Source organism: Gekko japonicus, unplaced genomic scaffold (assembly GCF_001447785.1).
Source record: "Gekko japonicus isolate JY-2015 unplaced genomic scaffold, Gekko_japonicus_V1.1 scaffold2566, whole genome shotgun sequence".
NCBI lineage: Eukaryota > Metazoa > Chordata > Lepidosauria > Squamata > Gekkonidae > Gekko > Gekko japonicus.
The window spans coordinates 223,498-236,882 of record NW_015174350.1 but is presented as its reverse complement, the minus strand read 5'-3'; the positions used below and the strand labels follow the sequence as shown (position 1 = coordinate 236,882).

General features: G+C 48.3%; 1 protein-coding gene and 1 pseudogene across 1 annotated transcript in view; one reads left to right on the top strand and one right to left on the bottom strand.

Moving 5' to 3' along the window:
* The window catches only part of LOC107121396, a 213,791-nt pseudogene that overhangs the window by 12,539 nt on the left and 187,867 nt on the right, over positions 1–13,385 (top strand).
* The window catches only part of LOC107121394 (zinc finger protein 25-like), a 12,771-nt gene continuing 3,507 nt past the window's right edge, over positions 4,122–13,385 (bottom strand). The window contains exons 2-6 of the mRNA XM_015424309.1: positions 12,510–12,624; positions 10,166–10,236; positions 9,830–9,935; positions 7,324–7,443; positions 4,122–5,179 (exon numbers count right to left, since the gene is read on the bottom strand). Coding sequence (XP_015279795.1) covers positions 4,341–5,179; positions 7,324–7,443; positions 9,830–9,935; positions 10,166–10,236; positions 12,510–12,624 — 1,251 coding nt within the window. The 3' untranslated portion in view covers positions 4,122–4,340. The remainder of the gene's footprint in view (positions 5,180–7,323; positions 7,444–9,829; positions 9,936–10,165; positions 10,237–12,509; positions 12,625–13,385) is intronic.

The window sequence follows — 13,385 nt, the reverse complement described above, 5'->3', positions numbered from 1 at the left end:
CACATCAGCAGGTGCAAGTGGAGGAGTTGGGAATCAAACCCGGTTCTCCTAGATTAGAGTCCGCACACTTAACCACTACACCAAACAGGAGTGTGTCTAGCTTCAGTGTTTACCCTGGAGCTAGAAGAATGACCAAGAGAGGCTGAACGGAGTTACATTTTTCAAAGTCCTTGGAAGTAAACTTTCCTTTGGACTGCACTGTTAAAGAAGGACGGCAGAGATGCAAGGTGGGAACGTTTTCCAGTACTTTCATTTTCTGCTAAAGCATTTTCATTTCTAAAGAATTCTTGCTTCATAAAATTAATAGTGCGCCATGGCCAATACAATATTAGGTCAGCGTGGAAGTTTCCAAACCGTAATGAATGTTCAGGTAAAATGTTGACTGCCATTTTGGCGTTGCCAAGATATTCGTTCCTTAGTTACAAAGTGCTCACTGTCATTTTCTGGAACAACTTATTCTTTTCTAAGAATTGGGGAAGGTTCCCTGACTTTACTGGGCTTTTACTCTCTTTTGTTTTCTGCCTAGCTTTCCATTGGCTGACAGTGCATCTGAGCATGAGCAGAGTGCCTTGCCAGCCCTACTGAGCAACCACAGGGAGGCTTTATAACCCTGGAATTGGCAGTTAAAGGGCACATTTAATCTCTTCCTTAGTTTGAAAAAATAGTCATTGTGGCAAAATGTGGCTGCTTTGGCCTGCAGGCCCCATTCCACCCTGCCCTCCTAGGGGGTTCCCAACTCCCTGGAGGGGCTTTTCTTTCTCTCTCGAGTAGCCCTCCACCACCACCAGATAAATATAGGGGTTTCCCACTGGGAGGATTAGGACCCCCAGCTCCCCTTCCAAGCTCTGAGGCCTTGCCTCTGTGTCTCCGGCTGCCCAGCGCCTTGTCACCACAGGGACCGTTTACTGCCTTGGGCTCCCTTAAAGGAACAGCCACTTCCCAATCCCCCCCCCCGAGCCCCTTTTAAAATAGCGTGTCTGAAACGGGTGGCATCTATGTGACACAGAGAACCACTCCCAGCATCAAAATGTTAAAATATTTATTAAAAAGAAAATGTTTACATGCATACTTTATAGCACAGCACCAGATTGAGCAAGGGAAAACAAAAGAAATTGATAAGAAACACAAATCCTCTGCCCCTTCTCTACACATACTCTATCTCAGAGATGGTGAACCTTTTAGAGACCGAGTGCCCAAACTCCAACCCAAAACCCACTTATTTATCGCAAAGTGCCAACACGGCAATTTAATCTGAATACTGAGCTTGTACTTTAGAAAAAACAACTCATACATTCACTTAAGATGATGCAAAGAAAGTAAGGAAAGCAATCCCGAATGCTTTCATTTACTTAAAATTATTTGGCAGAGAATTCGACACTTTAATGATGGTCTGGGCCTGGTTGGGGTGATGGCACACGTGCCCACAGAGAGGGCTCTGAGTGCCACCTCTGGCACCTGTGCCATAGGTTCGCCACCACTGCCCTATCTGATGGTAAAATACAGGCTCTTTAACTTAGCTGTTCTAGTTCTCTGCAGAGTTTCCATTACCTTGAAGGTCTCCCCAGCTCTGGAGGCAAGGACATGATCAATGCTTGCCTTCCCCAAGGAGAGATCTGTGCCTCCCCTGGACGTAGCCCCAAAGGAAAGAGAAACCCTTTTGCAAGGATGTTTTATCATCTCTGTTCCCCCTCCCCCTTGACCCCAGTCAGCCCAGGTCAAAGCATCTTTTCCTGTCCTCGCCAGCAAGCTCCTTCCTCCAGCGTCTCTAGAATCTAACACCCCCAACTCTCTGTTCCCTGCTTGAGAAAGGGGGCAGAGAAGGGGGAGGGTTGACCACCCCTCTGTCTAAAATTTAGCATTTGTTGAGAGATGAGCTGGGAAAGCCATTGACGGACTTCCTCCTCCTGAGCCTGTTTTCTACCCACAGGGACAAACCTTTTGAAATGCCGAGTGGACATCTGCTACTCGCCAACTTCCCAGGAAAAAATGCATTCCGTCACATCTCCCCCTCCCAAGATTCCAGTGGAAGAACATCCCTCTTACAGAAGGTTGCTCTGCAGCGAATCCAAAGGAATCAGTTGTAAGAAGTTTACAGGTTACATGATACACAGTAAAGGATCTACATGAAACCTTCAACTGCATGTTCAACCTTTACGTTGAACTTCTCCGCCTCCCAGGACAACTGATGAAGCTTGGTGTTAGGGTTCTTCATAGTCTGCAGCCATTGTAGAGATGTGGGGTCAGTTAGGAGGGTGAACTCTTGCCCCCCCCCAATAAGGTCCAAGTTTGTCCAGTTCCCATAAAAGCCCCAACTTGTGTCTTGGGCTGTAGGGTTCCCAATTCTGGATTGTCTCTATCTGGTCCCTCATTGGTGGGGTGTTCCCTCTACCCACTCTGTATCTCACGAAGACCACCCCTGACATTGTAAACAGCCATTCTTCCAGCTTGGTACTGAGATCTGCTCCCTCAACGGAACTTAGCACTCTTACTAACTGGCTCAGGTGCAAACCCAAGTCCCCGCACAAAGCCCTGATGTAATCCATGTAAGCCATTGCCAATTTGGACCTGTCACTCCACAGGTTATTTGCCAGCCTCAGAAAAGATGCCTCTTGAGTTCCTAAAACCCTCTGATGAAGGCAGATTTAACTCTTGCTTCTCCCTCTTATTCCCTTTGCCAACAGCCCTTACCAGTGTTCCCTCTAAGCTGAGTTAGTGTGAGCTAGCTCACAGTTTTTCAGCCTCCAGCTCACAGATTTTTGTCTTAGCTCAGGAAGGATGGCTCCAGAGCAAACTAATATATGCAGTAGCCAAATCGCTCGCTCACAACTTTAATGCCAGTAGCTCACAAAGTAGAATTTTTGCTCACCAGACTCCAAAACTTAGAGGGAGCATTGGCCCTTACCATCTGCTCTGTAAGGGGGCCACCTGACAGGCAAGTGAGGCCCTGCGTCTATTTCTTTTTTTAAATTTTTATTTGGTTTTAATACTTTATAGGACAGAAAGGGTCCAAGGGATGGGATAAGGGGATAGGATAAGACATCATGGGAAATTCCATCACGTTTATATAAAAGCTGTTACATATTTTCCATCTTAGTTCTTTGTTTCCAGATCCCTTTCGTTTATATAATTACTAAAACTAGTAACACTTAATGAAATCGCTAAAACCTTCTATTGTGATTCCCGAAAAAAGTCCAAAATTTCTCCAAGTCTATAATAGTTGTATCCATTACCCCCGGACTTTAAAGTTGCTTTCCACCCAGTCAAAGAATGGTATCCAGTTGTCTCTCACATTTTGTTTGCTTCGGTCTTTTAACAAGTCCAACAATATATCCATTTCAAAACTTCATATTTTTTTGTCAAAAGTTCATTTTCATTTGGTATCTCTGATTTCCTCCAATTCTTAGCATAAAGAATTCTTGCTGCCAAAACTATACGTATAATTAAGTGCCTTTCTTATCTTTTACATCAGGCATAATATTAAGCAAAAACATTTCAGGTTTAAATGGTAACCAGTGTTCCCTCTAAGCTGAGTTAGTGTGAGCTACCTCACAGTTTTTTAGACTCCAGCTTACACATTTATGTCTTAGCTCAGGAAGGATGGCTCCAGAGCAAACTAATTTATGCAGTAGCCAAATCACTCGCTCACAACTTTAGTGCTAGTAGCTCGCAGAGTAGAATTTTTGCTCACAAGACTCCACAGCTTAGAGGAAACATTGATGGTAACGATATCAAACATATTTTTTGTAACATTTCATGAACCCTTCTCCAATATAACATCACCTCTTTACACTTCCACCAAACATGAAAAAAGCTTTCCACCCGTATCTTATATTTCCAGCATTTGTCAGACATTCCAGGGTACATTCTGGCTAATTTCTCTGGCGTTATATGCCACCCATAGAACATTTTATATAAATTCTCTTTAAAAGAAACCGATTTTGTTATTTTAACATTTGTTTTCCATATTTGCAACCAATTATCCAAAATATTCTTACTGCTGTTTTTGAATGCTGACTTCAAACACTAGTCTGCCAATCTCTAATTACAATTGCAGTTTCGGAGATCGAAAATATTGCAAATATTGCCAGTTTCAAATTGATAATAGGAATAGGAGGAAAAGAATCTGTGGCCGGCTAACCTTATTAACAGGGAGCCCTCCTTGTCTTAGCTGCCCGTGATATTTTCAGAATCCCCATGGACACCTAGTCAGTCAGTGTCCTTTCTGAAATGTGTATCTCTGGTACCAGGCATTACATTTTATGGCATACATGGCCTGGCCCAACAAAGTGACATTTATGTCAGATCCGGCCCTCGTAAGAAATTAGTTTGACACATCTGGGCTAAGTAGTTACATGGTTTCTGTGTGTGTGGGTTCTTAGATGATTTTGAAGATGGCCACTCAACCTGAATTTCTTTCCACACTCATAGCATTCAAAAGGTTTCTCCCCTGTGTGGGTTCTTTGGTGCAGTTGAAGATGGCCACTCCGACTGAATCTCTTCCCACAGTCTGAGCACTGAAAAGGCTTCTCCCCTGTATGGGTTATTTGATGCATTTGAAGACCACCGCTTGTACTGAATTTCTTTCCACACTCTGAGCATTCAAAAGGTTTCTCCCCTGTGTGGGTTCTTCGGTGAAGTTCAAGATGGCCACTCCGACGGAATTTCTGTCCACACTCTGAGCATTCAAACGGTTTCTCCCCTGTATGGATTCTTTGATGCAGTCGAAGATTACCACTTGTACTGAATTTCTTTCCACACTCTGAGCATTCAAAAGGTTTCTCCCCTGTGTGGGTTCTTTGATGCAGTTGAAGATGGCCACTCCTACTAAATTTCATTCCACACTCTGAGCATTCAAAAGGTTTCTCCCCTGTATGGGTTCTTAGATGCAGTTGAAGAGTGCCACTCTGACGGAATTTCTTTCCACACTCTGAGCATTCAAAAGGTTTCTCCCCTGTGTGGGTCCTTCGGTGCAGTTGAAGATGGTCACTCCTATTAAATTTCTTCCCACACTCTGAGCATTCAAAAGGTTTCTCCCCTGTGTGAGTTCTTTGATGCAGTTGAAGACTGCCACTAGCATTGAATCTCTTCCCACACATTGAGCATTCAAAAGGCTTCTCCCCTGTATGGGTTCTTATATGAATTTGAAGATGGAAGTTCTGACGGAATTTCTTTCCACACACTGAACAACCAAAAGGCTTCTCCCCTGTGTGGGTTCTTAGATGATTTTGAAGAGTGCTTCTGCCACTGAATCTCTTCCCACACCCTGAACATTCATAAGGCTTCTCCGTTTTGCGGGTTCTTAGATGAATTTGAAGGTGAGAACTCTGTCTGAATCCCTTCCCACACACTGAGCATTCAAATGGCTTCTCCCCTGTGTGGGTTCTTAGATGAATCTGAAGATGGCCACTATGACTGAATCTCTTCCCACACTCTGAGCATTCAAAAGGTTTCTCCCCTGTGTGAGTTCTTAGGTGCAGTCGAAGATTGCCACTCTGACTGAATTTCTTCCCACACTCCGAGCATTCCAAAGGTTTCTCCCCTGTGTGGATTCTTTGGTGCACAAGGAGCTGTGATCTGCATCTGAAGTATTTTCTGCACCAAAAGCATTTACATGCATTCTTTAGACTGTGCTTTGGAAAATGTATATTACCTTTTCCTCCCTCAGAGATCGCCATTCCAGTCTTTGAGCAAATAAATAGCTTCTCTTCTGAGCGAATCTTTTTGTGTCCAGCAAGGTCTGATTTCTCTGAGAGCCTCTTGCTGTAGTCTGATGAGCTATAAGGTTTCTTTCCTGTACGTGTTCTTTGGTGTCTGAGGAGCTCTGCTCTGTGAATCGTGGTCTTTCCACCCTCCAACTGTTGATAGGTCTTCTTTCCATTCTGCATTCGTAAATGGATATTATATTGGGATTGATCTGAGAAGTTCATTCCACACGCCAAGCACTTGTACGTTTCCTTCACCATGTGAATTACTTCTTGGAAATCCCCCGCTTGGCAAGGAATGGGTTTACCCCTCTTCTTGACCATGTGGCTTCTTCTCTGCCTCTTAGATTTGCCTTGGTCTCTGAAGTTTCCTCTCAAGTCTTCATTCTTTACTTCAGCTGGTGATAGATGATCCACTTCCTCATCCTCCTCATTCCTCTGATCATCCCCTGCTGGAATAAAGAAAGAGATCCTTTATTTTTTTTTAAGAGAAGCCAAAGTTGGATCAGGCCAATGGCCCATCCAGTCCAACACTCTGTCACACAATAGCCAAAAACACCAAGTGCCATCGGGAGGTCCATCAGGGGGGCCAGGACTCCAGAAGCCCTCCCACTCTTCCCCCCCACCCCAAGCACCAAGAATACAGAGCATCCCTTGCCCCAGACCAAGAGTTCCTATCTATACCTTAAGAACACAAGAGAAGCCAATGTTGGATCAGGCCAACAGCCCATCCAGTCCAACACTCTGTCACACAGGGACCAGAAATATCAGGTGCCATCAGGAGGTCCACCAGTGGGGCTAGGACGCTAGAAGCCCTCCCACTGTTTCCCCCGCCCCCAAGCACCAAGAATACAGTGCATCACTTGCCCCAGCCTGTGAGTCCCTATCTATACCTTGTGGCTAATAGCCACTGATGGACCTCTGCTCCATATGTTTATCCAGTTCCCTCTTGAAGCTGTCCACGCAAGGTCTGATCCGCACCTGAATTTCCATCCAGAATCCAAACATCCCAGAGGTCTCTTCCTGCTGTACACTGAAGCATACAATAATACACCCTATAAGAGTACATTGAGCCTCCTGCATGAGAGACGCTTGGTTTGGACTCTGACCAATTCCAAGGCTCCCCACCTGTGTGATTTTCTTTTTGGAGAGCCAGTTTGGTGTAGTGGTTAAGTGTGCGGACTCTAATCTGGGAGAACCGGGCTTGAGTCCCCACTCCTCCACTTGCACCTGCTGATGTGACCTTGGGTCAGTCTCAAGCTCTGGCACAGCTGTCCTTGAAAAAGAGCAGTTTCTGTCAAGAGCTCTCCCAGCCCCACCTACCTCACAGGGTGTCAGTTGTGGGGAGGGGAAGGGGAAGGAGTTTGTAAACCGCTCTGAGACTCCAAGTGAAGGGCGGGGTATAAATCCAATCTCTTCTTCTTCTTTAATGTGAAGCAAGGGCCTTTTCCGACTGAAACTCTTCTCACACTGCAAGCAATTGTGCGGTTTCTCTCCAAAGGGAATTTGGGTCTGCAAAATAGCCTCTGTTCCTTTGTTTTTTGATTGACCTTTCTTCTTGGACTGGGATTTCACAAAAAAAAACCTCCTTGGCAAGGAATGGGCTTCTGCCTCCTCTTACCTGTGTGGCTCTCCTCCTGCCTCTGTGGCCCACCTCCGAAGTTTCCTTCGACCTCTTCACTCTTGGCTTTTTCCAAAGGGAACCCCTGGAATCCCCCAGCTGCCTCCTGTACGTCTGCTGCTGGAATAAAGAAAGAGCATCAATCAGCACCCTTGCAAGAAGCCAAGGCACCAGACGGGCTCTGCTCATGAATGGGTGTGCAAACTGAGCTGCTTATCCCTGCCGGGCCCTCCCCCAAGAGCTGTTTTTATATTCTGCCTATTCCTCCTCTCCCCAGGCTCCCAGTATGACTTGCCGTGCAGCTCTTTTGATCCTCTGCACTTGACGATTAAGTAGAAGAGGAATCTCAGGGCTCTTTTTGTAGAAAAAGCCCAGCAGGAACTCATTAGCATAATAGGCCACACCCAGCAGCAGAAACTCATTAGCATACTAGGCAGCACCCCCATGTTGCCAGAGGTGTGGTCATCCAGCCACACCCACCTTTTGCTTCTTATTCTGTTTACCTTGTTTGTGGTCAAAACCCAGGGCCTTTTTTGTAGCAGGGTCTCCTTTGCATGTTAGGCCACACACCCCTAATGTAGCCAATCCTAATGAGTTCCTGCTGTTGGGTGTGGCCTATTATGCTAATGAGGTTCCTGCTGGGCATGGCCAACTCGGGAGCCAGCCGGAACTCCGTTCCTGTGCGTTCCTGCCCAAAAATAGCCCTGTAAGAGGTTATCAAGATATCCAGGCCTGCAACTGCACTTCCAATAGTGAACAAAGCCAGGAGGGGGTGGTGTTCAGCCTCCCAAAAATGCTTGTTTTCTTGGTGTGTGTGTGTGGGGGGGGGGAAGCCAGGAGCTCACCAAGTGAACTGCAGAGTTCAAAGGGGACCCCCATCAGTGTTCCCTCTAAGCTGAGCTAGTGTGAGCCAGCTCACAGTTTTTTTAGCCTCCAGCTCACCCATTTTCGTCTCAGCTCAGGAAGGGCTGGCTCCAGAGCAAACGAATTGATGCCACAGCCAAATCGCTCGCTCACCACTTTAAGGCCAGTCGCTCACCAAGTAGAATTTTTGCTCACAAGACTCCACAGTTAGAGGGAACATAGACCCCCCCCCATAGCTTTTAGGGAAAGGTGCCCGTTCTTAGTGGGGGGACGTAAGGCCACCTTTCTCAAGGTCAGAGCCCTTCTCTTGCTATTTCTGAGCCGTTCCCTGCACCTGTCTGTTGCCTGATGCGCAGCCACGTCCGAATCATGCAGGCCTTTCTGCCTTTCCTAGAAGCATCGAGTCAGCCGGAGAGATCCGGAAAGAAGCGTGTCTTATTGCCAGCAAGAGATAGCAGCCAGGAGACTGGTTATTATCGGGCCTCATTAACCTGTTATTGATTGACAGATTGATTAAATGTCTACTCCGCCCTCCCGGCTGAGGCCGGCTCAGGGCAGCTTACACAGAACATCGACAATTTTAACAATACACGTAAAATAGGTTAACAGCAACAATTAGCAATGAAGCAAGTTCAAAACCAAGACTATAATAAATATAATAAATAAAGGAGCTGCAGTGGCTCAAGTGGTTAAGACGCTGAACTGCAGGCTGTGGGAGGTCAGTAGTTCAGCAGTTCCAGACCCGGGTGCCGCATGATGGAGTGAGCTCCCGTCTCTAGTTCCAGCTCCTGCCAACCTAGCCGTTCGAAAGCAAGAAATTGCAAGTAGATAAATAGGTACCGCTTCGGTGGGAAGGTAACAGCGTTCCGTGCGCCTTGGTGTTTAGTCATGCCGGCCACATGACCACGGAAACATCATCGGACAGCGCTGGCTCTTTGGCTTGGAAACGGAGATGAGCACCGCAACCCTAGAGTCGGATTCGACTGGCTTTCGAGCAAGGGAAACCTTTACCTTTATCAATAAGTTCAGTAATTTCACAGCGGTAGTCGTTGCGCAGTTCTCTCTCTTCGCAGTCAGCTCTTTCGTCTCCTTAGGTCGTCTTAGGCAGCTGGCTCAGGCTGCAGTTAGAAATCCGGGGGAGGGGGGGGGAAGGATGACGACACAGCTCTCCCGTCTCAAGCTGTCAGCTGTTACTGGTGACGGCGGCTCCAAAAGCCTGGCGGAAGAGCTCCGTTTTACAGGCCCTGCGGAACTGCAGAAGGTCCCGCAGGGCCCCGATTTCTGCTGGGAGCTCATTCCGCCAGAGTGGATGGCCGGAATCCCATCTCGTGGAAGGGCGTGTTCTCAAGGCTGGCAACTGAGAAATCGGGATCCGGACCCTTCCAGAGTCTTTTCTGAGGGCCTCTCAGCCCCGCCTCGGCCACAGGCCAGGACACCTTCTCTGGCTTGGGAGAGGGCCACCACACTGGCCACGCTGAGCCATCGTTTCCTCTGCCAGCCCCACCTCCCTGAGGTCCCCAGCAAGGAGTGGGGAGGGTAGCTGGGCAGTCCTCACAACCACATGTCGCTTTTCAATATTTTGATTCATGCACCGTCCCATTGGCAGCCATTTGCACCTCTGGCACCTATGAAAGGTCCTTACCCAGAGAAGCCACGCTCCCGTAGTTCTCCCGCATGACGTCCCTGTAGAGAGCTCTTTGGCCCGGATCCAGCAAGGCCCACTCGGCCACGGTGAAATGCACGGCCACCTCCTCAAAGGAAAAGGGAGACTGAAAGGAGAAGCAGATTCCCTCGTCAGAGTTCAGTCCCAGCAGAGGCTGCACTCTCCACAGGGGCATTCTGGGAGGGTGGAGGATGTAGAGCTTGGTATTTGTCATGAGAGTGGGGTTCAGGGCCTCTCTCCCCTCAGTCAGCAGGACCAAAAGCCTCCCAGAGAAAGGAGGGGGGACCTGACTATCCCCCAATCTTCCTCCCCTACCTGGGCCAGAGGTGGAGCAGCCGTTTCCACTCCTCTGAAAAGACGACAGCTTGACAACATCTCTTCACTGCCTGCAAGGGAGACAAAATTGGAAGGCTGAACGTTACCCTCAAGTTCCTGTTTTCTTTGCTTCTTTGAATTCCTCTTCACACATCCCTGTTTCCAGGGTTCTGACACCGTGTCTTCTTTACGCTCCAGAAACCCCGTACTGATTTTTAGTCAGGCGTGGGAGAGGTGGAAGAGAAGCACCGCAAATACCCATGAGCCTTGGGGTGTTGTAAATGCTGCCAACCCTTCTGTGAGACTTGAAATGATCTCTGTGGACCCTGGAACTCCAAAGGCTGCAGCAGCCCTGCTGGATGAGACCAAAAGTCCAGGCACGCCATTCTCCCGCCTGCTGGGCCAATGTTCTGGAAACTTTAGGGTAATACTGCGTGGGCTTCCAGGGCATCTGCTGATGCTCTGACTTCACATCCAGGTATTAGGCAAGACAAGACACTGACAGGACTTCACATCCACCCCCTGCTTCACTCTCACACCTGATGGGGGTACCTGGCCACGGCCTGTCATCCCTGGTCAAGAGGAAGAAGGAGGAGGAGGAGGAGGAGAGATTAGATTCATACCCTGCCCTTCACTCAGAGTCTCAGAGCAGCTTACAAACTCCTTCCCCTTCCCCTCCCCACAACAGACACCCTGTGAGGTCGGTGGGCCTGAGAGAGCTCTTTCCAGAACTGTCCTTGGGAGAACAGCTCTGACAGAACTATGGCTTGCCCAAGGTCATCCAGCAGCTGCAAGTGGAAAAGTGCGGGAATCAAACCCGGTTCTCCCAGATTAGAGTCCACACACTCCACCACTACACCAAACTGGCTCTAGTATCCTCTTTCTGACCGTGGTTTGCCAGATACCCCTGGAAAGCCTTTAAGCAGGACCAAATCATTGCCACTATCAATGAGGTTTCAGAGGCATGCTGCCCCAGAGCATTTGGGGGGGGGGGCGGTGTTTGTAAAGTGCTGCCAAGTCACAGCCGACTTATGGTGAACCCACCGTTCTTCAAGGCAAGGGACCTTCAGAGGTGGGTCTGCCTTTGCCTGCCTCTGCATAGCAACCCTGGAATCCTTTGGTGGTCTCCCATGCAAGAACGAACTTGGGCTGACCCTGCTCAGCTTCTGAGATCTGAGGAGATTGGGCTAGGCTCGGCCATTCAGGTAAGGGGAACGCAGACTGTCCATTGATTCACCATGGCTAATAGCTGCACCACGATTTGCCTTCCTTTCCTTTTTTGCGTCACCTTGAGACCCTCTAATGGAAGGAAGGGGAGAGATTCATATCTTAATTAATGTAAATAAGGATGGAATTGCCTTCCATGGATCTCTCTATTCCCCCTTAAAGTGGAGTGGCCGTCACAACATCCTATGGCACTCTGTGTCCCAGAACTCCATTCTATGTGTTCTGCAAAAGTATTCCCCTTTTCTCCTGTCCTGAACCTTCTGCCTAACAACTTGACTAGGTCAACAGCTTGACTAGGTCAACAACTTGACTAGGTCAAGCTTTCAGTTGTGTCAGACTCTTGAACAAACGTACTCTCAACAACACTCTCTCGGCAGTCATTTGTTTATTGAGAGATCAGCATGTCTCAAGCTAAGACCATCTTGTGTCAGAACTGACCCGGTTGGTGCCAGTTCCGAAATTATACATGGTTCAAACAGCCCCACCCAGTGACCCGTCACCCATCCAATCATTCCTTTCACTCAACCCGCCTAAATCTAGCGTGCACCATTAGCCCCCCTTTCCCCACCTGCACCCCATAATAGTTTATCTATGACAAGCCGTCTAGCAGAGACAAGCACTGAAGGCCGTTGCACATACTTCCCAAGTCGGGAGGCTTCTTAAGAAAACAGTTGCGAAGTGGCTAAGCGTGCTCTCTCTCTCTCTCTCTCTCTCTCTCTCTCTCTCTCTCTCTCTCTCTCCAGCCCATTGTTCCCCACAAGAAAAGCAAACAGAATGATTACAGGCAGTGGAAACAGAATACACAAAAGTCATGGAAAACGAGGGTCCAAGTTTGACAGGTTGAGGCGATAGATGTTCAATCACATGGCCTTCCCGGCAAAGCGGTCCTACTGAAATTGCCTATGATTACCACTTACCCAGCTGTTGGAGCTAGTATAATTGCCAGTTTTTAGTTAAATTTTAATCTGACAATTGATTATATTGTACAAGAAATTTTGATGTTGCCCGCCCTGAGCCCGCGTGCCAGAAGGGGGGGGGGATACAAGATAGATAGGTAGACAGACAGACAGACAGATAATAGGTCCCCCGATCCCATCGAGGCCGGAGGCACCCTTACCACTTGGCAGGGCATCCCGGGCATCCTCCTGGGCCTGCGCCCTCTGACCTTCCTCTGACGGAGCTCCTTCTGCCTCGGAGAGCTTCGCTTCCATCTTCACGGATCCTCCCCACATCTGAAACAACAGCAAAAGACACGGGTAAGAGAAGGAATGGAATAGGCTGAGGAGATGGGTCCTGCCCCACTCCCAGACTCCTCACCCCCGCACCCACCCATCAGAGATGCTTCAACCACAGGGGCAAGAATCACAGTTGGCTTCTCTTCCTAGCCTAGCGAATTAACTAGAGAGAGAAATATCTCAAAAAAGATGAGAACGAGACACTGAAGAATTATTTTTAAAAAGGGACGAAAGGAGGGCAGATTCCTTTGAAGAAGAATCTTTTGAAGGAGAAGGAAGTTTTAGAAAGTAAAGCTGCACTGATAGCAATTGGGAGAAAGCCAGTCGAATCCGACTCTAGGGTTGCGGTGCTCATCTCCGTTTCCAAGTCGAAGAACCAGCGCTGTCCGAAGACATTTCCGTGGTCATGTGGCCGGCATGACTAAACACCAAGGTGCACGGAACACTGTTACCTTCCCACCGAAGCGGTACCTATTTATCTACTTGCAATTTCTTGCTTTCAAACTGCTAGCTTGGCAGGAGCTGGGGCCAGAGACGGGAGCTCACTCCATCATGCGGCACACTCGGGTCTCGAACTGCCGAGCTACCGACCTTCTGGTCTGCAACTCAGCATCTTATATATATATACACACACACACACACACACACACACACACACACACACACAAGACGGGGACCCGCGATACTCGCGGGGGGGGAGAAGAGCTCCGTCTCCTCCATCCCCCCCCGCTCGATCTCCCCGAGGCAGCGGCGGCGAG